The 7842-nt window shown below is 34.0% G+C and overlaps 1 protein-coding gene across 1 annotated transcript in view; it reads left to right on the top strand.

Annotated features, from left to right (window-relative positions):
* Positions 1 to 216: 216 nt before the first annotated feature.
* LOC111083664 (voltage-dependent T-type calcium channel subunit alpha-1H-like) overlaps positions 217 to 7842 on the top strand; it is a 9299-nt gene continuing 1673 nt past the window's right edge. The window contains exons 1-4 of the mRNA XM_022380311.1: positions 217 to 318; positions 2124 to 2316; positions 4069 to 4253; positions 4837 to 4963. Coding sequence (XP_022236019.1) covers positions 2215 to 2316; positions 4069 to 4253; positions 4837 to 4963 — 414 coding nt within the window. The 5' untranslated portion in view covers positions 217 to 318; positions 2124 to 2214. The remainder of the gene's footprint in view (positions 319 to 2123; positions 2317 to 4068; positions 4254 to 4836; positions 4964 to 7842) is intronic.

Genomic DNA, 7842 nt, shown 5'->3' with positions numbered 1-7842 from the left:
AGGTAATTAGTGTACAGGTAAATAACGAACTTCTTACCCTTTACTTCTAGCTCTGCTGGTTGGTTGAGTCGGAAGGGTTATTTAAAGGATTATCAGGTAATTAGTGTACAGGTAAATAACGAACTTCTTACCCTTTACTTCTAGCTCTGCTGGTTGGTTGAGCCGGAAGGGTTATTTAAAGGATTGTTAAGTAATTAATGTACAGGTAAATAACGAACTTCTTACCCTTTACTTCTAGCTCTGCTGGTTGATTGAGCCGGAAGGGTGGATCAAAGAACGACAACACTTGTCCTTGTTCGTGTTTTCAAAATCCAGTAGGTAAGTTAACTGAAACTAAAACTTAGGACTTTCTGAGCTCAGAATATGATGAATGATCTGAGCTATTTTAAGTCTTTTTTTTAAAGGAGTAGAGGGTCAATTTAGTAGGTTTTTGTTTCTTCTAAGTGTCAATAATAATGTTTTATAGAAGAGGTTACACACATGTTGGAAACAGGACAGCAGAATGTTCAGTTAGTCACAATGAACATTTTAATTGTTAAACATTTGTTGGTTTGTTGACGTGTAAAAATATCCTCACACCCCAATATTTGTTGAACTTGAAACTTTTCTATTTTATAAATAGAGAACATCAGATCTTGTTTGGTTTTTTTTTCAGTAAATATTTCAGTTTCTGATATACAAGGACTGACGGCTGTATCTGTACAGTCTTACAGTTCATGTCGTTATGTCTCTAGATCAGCACATTCGGCAGTATCTGTACAGTCTTACAGTTCACGTCATTATGTCTCTAGATCAGCACATTCGGCAGTATCTGTACAGTCTTACAGATCATGTCGTTATGTCTCTAGATCAGTGGCTTCCAAACTGTGTTTCGCGGCAATTTACAAGAAGTGTCACGAGAGTTTCACCAAACGAAGAATAATTAAGAACAAAATAAAAAAATACAAAAAATGTATTGTGGTGTGGCAGCAAGATAAATAGGTTAGGGTGTCGGCAGCAAAAGAAGTTTGAGAACCACCAGCTTCATTTGACTGGTTAGTTCTAAACTCAGGCTAACTCCATATTTTAACTGGTTAGTTCTAAACTCACTCTAACTCCATATTTTAACTGGTTAGTTCTAAACTCAGTCTAACTCCATATTTTAACTGGTTAGTTCTAAACTCAGTCTAACTCCTAACTTTAACTGGTTAGTTCTAAACTCAGTCTAACTCCTAACTTTAACTGGTTAGTTCTAAACTCAGTCTAACTCCTTATTTTAACTGGTTAGTTCTCAACTCAGTCTAACTCCTTATTTTAACTGGTTAGTTCTAAACTCAGTCTAACTCCTAACTTTAACTGGTTAGTTCTAAACTCAGTCTAACTCCTTATTTTAGCTGGTTAGTTCTAAACTCAGTCTAACTCCTAACTTTAACTGGTTAGTTCTAAACTCAGTCTAACTCCGTATTTTAGCTGGTTAGTTCTAAACTCTATTTTAACTGGTTAGTTCTAAACTCAGTCTAACTCCATATTTTAACTGGTTAGTTCTAAACTCAGTTTAACTCCTTATTTTAACTGGTTAGTTCTAAACTCAGTCTAACTCCTTATTTTAACTGGTTAGTTCTAAACTCAGTCTAACTCCTTATTTTAACTGGTTAGTTCTAAACTCAGTCTAACTCCTTAACTTTTAACTGGTTAGTTTTCAACTCACTCTAACTCCACAGTTTGACTGGTTAGTTCTCAACTCAGTCTAGCTCCTTATTTTAACTGGTTAGTTCTAAACTCGGTCTAACTCCTTATTTTAACTGGTTAGTTCTAAACTCAGTCTAACTCCATAGTTGAACTGGTTAGCTCTAAACTCAGTTTAACTCCTTATTTTAACTGGTTAGTTCTAAACTCGGTCTAACTCCTTATTTTAACTGGTTAGTTTTCAACTCAGTCTAACTCCACAGTTTGACTGGTTAGCTCTAAACTCAGTTTAACTCCTAACTTTAACTGGTTAGTTCTAAACTCAGTCTAACTCCTTATTTTAACTGGTTAGTTCTAAACTCGGTCTAACTCCGTATTTTAACTGGTTAGTTCTAAACTCGGTCTAACTCCGTATTTTAACTGGTTAGTTCTAAACTCAGTTTAACTCCATGTTTTAGGTTCCGCAAGGTTTGTAGCAGATTGGCCAACGATAAAAGATTCGACTATGCCGTTTTGTTCTTCATCGCCCTTAATTGCATCACTCTGGCTATGGAGAGACCAAACATTCCTCCCGACAGTACAGAAAGAACCATTCTCACTGCTGCCAACTACGTTTTCACCGCCGTGTTTGCCCTCGAGATGTTTGTCAAGGTTTGTCTGGATTAACTTCAGTAGTAGAGCATCTGCTCCTATGTACAACATCTTTATAACTTTTTACAACGTTTGTGGATTTTTAGTCTCAAAGTGATCATTTATTGCCTAACGCACGTGGTTGTGGTATAATCTACAAGGAAACTGGTTGTAGTTAGAAACGAAATTATTAATAAAAGGCTCGTGACTTCTGAATGTTGACGTTTTTAATAAAACAGACACCTTTAATTTTGAAGTATAAACTTTCCATTTCAAATATTTTATATTACAGTGTTTAAACATTATAAGATTTCGTGGCAAGAGCGCGTTAACTCTCATTTTTTGACAAACGCGGTTTCTGCTGTTGCGTTTTGAACCCGAATTCACTAGATTTTACGGGAAATTCAACAACCTTCTTTTTAAAAGTTAGGAGTTTCAAAGTCTAACATGATATTTAGGCCTTTTCAAAACCTTCACGTTTATAAGTTGTGATTTGTTAGAAATTATTTAAAGTAATGTTAAACCACTATAGCGTTTTGACCAACATGACTTTTTGTTTGTTTATTTTAGCCCAAAGCTATACAATAGGTTATTTGCGTGCACCCCGCCACGGGGAATCGAACCCTCAATTTTAGTGTTGTGAACTTAAGTCCGTAAACTTACTGCTGATCCACTGTAGAAACAGTTTTACCACCCATTAAGTATTTAATACAAGCTGTATAACAGTTCCACATATAGTACAACATGACCTAATTAGTTAAGTTGCTTTAGTTTTTGATAATTACTTCAATTATTATGTCCCTCGGTGAGTTAGCAAATCGTTTTCGGAATTAAAGTTTAGATTCAATGCGGAGGACTGTGTAGCTTTGCGCTAAAAACCAATAACATCAACAGCAACTTAATTATCATATTTACCATTGTCAAGTAGTTCCTTTTTTTAACCTTATTATTGAACATTCTCGAATCGTATCAATGTTACTTTTCCGTTGTTACTGCAGGCTTAACTATATTTAGTACTTCCCGTTGTTCGCTCCATGTGTTTTGTCAAGTGACTGAGACTGTTTGTGTTAGACAACCCTCATAGTATATTTAGGCTTAACTATATTTAGTACTTCCCGTTGTTCGCTCCTTGTGTTTTGTCAAGTGACTGTGACTGTTTGTGTTAGACAACCCTCATAGTATATTTAGGCTTAACTATATTTAGTACTTCCCGTTGTTCGCTCCATGTGTTTTGTCAAGTGACTGAGACTGTTTGTGTTAGATAACCCTCATAATATATTATTTTTGTAACGTATAACTTGGTTATATTTTGATTAAAGTAATATTATAATTATTCTAATGTTGTTTTTAATTCATACATTATATTATGTTAAACATCAGTTTTGGGCTGAATTTTGTGTCCTGCTCCTGCCTCCACAAGTAAACAGGTTACATTATGTTACGCTATTTGAGTAAAGTTTTGATTATGATGTCAAGTTCTTGAAGCAACATTAAAACTACGAGTGTTCGTCTGTTCCGAAGTTAAGACATGTATATTATATTCTTTCTTTATTGTTACTTTTTTGGCTGTATGGGTTAGAATGTATAAAATATCTATTTTATTTAAAAGTATTACTTCGCATTGTTAGCTTTGTATATGGATTTAGCACTAATCTAAATTTCTTTGATCAGAAGTTAGAATATAACAGTAATTGTTTAATATCATTTTAAATGACTCTGTTATGGTAGAATTGGTGTCTTGGTATAATTACTGAGTAACATGTGTTCCATTAGGTGGTAGCCAAAGGACTCTGGTATGGTAAACACGCCTACTTTAAGAATGGTTGGAACATTATGGATGGATCCCTGGTGTTTGTTTCAATGGTGGATTTCATGTTATCCTTCATTGCATTTGGAAGTCCACGTATTTTTGCCATCCTTCGGGTTTTCCGGTTACTTCGTTCTCTCCGACCTCTCAGGTAGGCCTTTAGTTGCAACCTAGTCTTTCTGTCATTATTTAAATTTAATTAACAATATGGTAATTCTTGTTTGTTTACAGGGGTATATACAGACCAGCAGGGCTTGAGCTGGTTAGTTAGACGTTAAGAGTGTGTGTTTTAACTAATTCCTGTTTGTTTATAGGGTTATAAACAGAGCACCAGGACTGGAGTTGGTTAGTTAGATGTTAAGAGTGTGTGTGTGTTTGACTAATTATTGTTTGTTTATAGGGTTATAAACAGAGCACCAGGACTGGAGCTGGTTAGTTAGATGTTAAGAGTGTGTGTGTTTGACTAATTATTGTTTGTTTATAGGGTTATAAACAGAGCACCAGGCTGGAGCTGGTTAGTTAGATGTTAAGAGTATGTGTTTGACTAATTATTGTTTGTTTATAGGGTTATAAACAGAGCACCAGGGCTGAAGCTGGTTAGTTAGATGTTAAGAGTATGTGTTTGACTAATTATTGTTTGTTTATAGGGTTATAAACAGAGCACCAGGGACTGGAGCTGGTTAGTTATATGTTAAGAGTGTGTGTGTGTTTGACTAATTATTGTTTGTTTATAGGGTTATAAACAGAGCACCAGGGCTGAAGCTGGTAGTTCAAACTCTTCTATCGTCGCTACGTCCCATTGGAAACATCGTTCTAATTTGTTGTACCTTCTTTATTATTTTCGGTATTTTGGGTGTTCAGGTAAAGATGAAGTCTGTCTTTTTAATACCTTATTTATTAATATTTTTATATATATTTCCACCGTAAAAGTAGAAAATAACTGTTTAAATTGAGTGAATTAATCTTGTCCTAAACATTTTAAATTATTTGATTTATACAAACTGATTTGGGGGGGGGGATCGCTAGAAGCGAAAAAGAGAAGACAATGATTTTTATTTCGAGTGTTTGAAATATAAAAAATATATAGTTAGTGAAAGAATATAATTTATATAATGCGGAACCTGGTAACTAAGCATTTAGAGATAAAAAACGTAAAATACATCTTTTTTTTTAAGTAACTGAATAATGAAGACACAAATGGCAAAAGATGGAAGTAGGAAACTTTGAAAAAAAGAATACAAATATTTAGTTTATCAAAATTAGATAAGTACTTAAGTAATGAAGATGGAACGACAGAGTAAGAAAGGTAAAAATAATATATTCACCTGGAGAGATAAAACAAGAGAAGGAAAGAAGAAGAAGAAATAGAATGCACGAGTAAAGAAGATGGAGGAAACTGGAAGAAGTTTTGAAAAGAAATAAGAAAGGGAAAAGAGAAACAAACATACAAAACACTGGAGAGAAAAAAAATGGAAGAAAGAAAAAGGAATTGTTGGAAGAGATAAAAGCTGATATAGATTTATGTTAAATAAAGACAAAAATGGATACTAAGCGTAGAATTATAGGATTAAATATGAATGCTAAAGACTATTAATACTAAGGTTAAGAAACATAAAAGATTTTGAAGGGAAACGGAAAGGAATTCAGTTATATAGATTTTACAGTACCTGATGATGACAAAACCTTGTCGAAACGTTGTACATTTGCTGTTATGTTAAACTTATATTAAAGTTTTTCTTCATTACCCATTCATGCCGTCTCCAGCCATTATTAGTCTCAAAGTGGGTTCCTCGTCACCGAATTCGAAATTAAAAACAGGTGATAATGATGAAAGCAAGAGGGAATCCTCAATAGCCGCGGCACTTGAAATTCTTTTAGGCAGGATTAGAGTAAATTAGTCTATGATATTTTTTCCCCTTTTTATTAGCTATATTTTTGTGCGTCAGCAATACCAAGCGTGGGGTGCACGTATACCCGATTAAATTTTATTACTCATCAGGATTTCTACCAGCCTACCTTAAATTGAAATTATTTTCGGCACGATTAGAGTGAATTAAACTATGAGACCTTTGGTGTGGTCAAATACATCAATCGAAAGGGTTTGACCTCGTGAGTCCAAAACTGTAATTAGATCTCAAATCTGCCAAGAGATGGCGGAGCTATGAGCTAAAAGTTTGTACTTGAAAACAACAAAACAAATTCAGAGCCGTTCTATGAGCCGTTATGCCGCGACTTAAAATGGAGAAGATTATTGAATCAGCTGAAGAATAGAATATAAATATTTGATCAGCAGAAACAGTTGGCTTTAGCGGAAATATTAATACAAGGATTGGAAAAGAAATAGGAAGAGATGAATATAAATAGTGTTTGATAAGGAAATCTAATAATGATGAGGTTAATACAGAGGAATGACGATCTACAAAGGTTTGTGAAGAAAATAGATTGAATATTTTACATAAGTTAGAGAGAAATCAAACGGATGGAATATTTTATAATAAGTATTGAAAGCAATTGAAATGTTATAATAAAGAAAACGAGACTGGAAAGAGGAATTACAATTCAAATAAGACGTGAGAGAAAGTAGCTAACGAAAGGAAATAAAAGGTTTGAGATAGAGAAAGTAGCTAACGAAAGGAAATAAAAGGTTTGAGATAGAGAAAGTAGCTAACGAAAGGAAATGAAAGGTTTGAGATAGAGAAAGTAGCTAACGAAAGGAAATAAAAGGTTTGAGATAGAGAAAGTAGCTAACGAAAGGAAATAAAAGGTTTGAGATAGACAAGTAAGAAATATTTAAACAAACATTTGAAGAGAATATAACCACTAGAAGAGACTGGCATAAGTTGTATAATAAAAACAAAAAGATAAGACCTGGGAGAAGATTAGATCAATAAATGGAACAGATATAAAAGGAAAATAAAGAACAATGAAATTAGAGGATTGGAAAAAATGATTTTTTTGGAAATTTTAAAGATTAGATAAAAACGAAGAAATTTTTTGTTTGTAATTAGGGCACAAAGCTACACAATGGGCTATCTGTACTCTGCCCACCACGGGTATCGAAACCCGGATTCTAGCGTTGTAAATCCGCAGACATACCGCTGTGCCACTGGGGGGCGAAACGAAGAAATAAAGTAGACTGAATTGTAGAAATAAATGATGATAAATTGGGTAGAAACATAAAAGCTGGAGAATTGAGTAGTGAAATTAAGACTTCTATTAACGCAACCGTTATGTAATATATATGATTTACAGAAGAGGAACAGAGAATTAAAGAAACGGAAGAAATAGGTGTGGTAAATATAAATCCGGTTTTCCAGTGGAAATACACAAAAGGAGCTGATGAGACACCAATGTGTAAAGAGGTTTAAATGTGGCTGCCAGAGAAATGAAACGAATTACATTAAGCAGATAATTCTGCTCTTGATATGTTCGTTGGATCAGTGTAGTAAAAATACGGGATGGAATAAAGATGAGGAGATACATGAAATAGACGGATTATTAGAAACAGTAAATCTGAATGTGGAAGTCAGAGCTAAGAATAGACTTTGGGGATAACTTTTAGAAGTAATATGAATACAAGAAAATCCGTGTTTAATAAAGATGATAATACAAGTAAAGAATAAATGAGGACAGAAAGAATACTGGAATATTTTGGAAGTTTGTTTGTTTGTTTTTGAATTTCGCGCAAAGCTACACGAGTGCGCTAGCCGTCCCTAATTTAGCAGTGTAAGACTAGAGGG

This window comes from Limulus polyphemus, unplaced genomic scaffold, assembly GCF_000517525.1.
Source record: "Limulus polyphemus unplaced genomic scaffold, Limulus_polyphemus-2.1.2 Scaffold10587, whole genome shotgun sequence".
NCBI lineage: Eukaryota > Metazoa > Arthropoda > Merostomata > Xiphosura > Limulidae > Limulus > Limulus polyphemus.
This window is presented reverse-complemented; position numbering and strand designations above follow the sequence as displayed.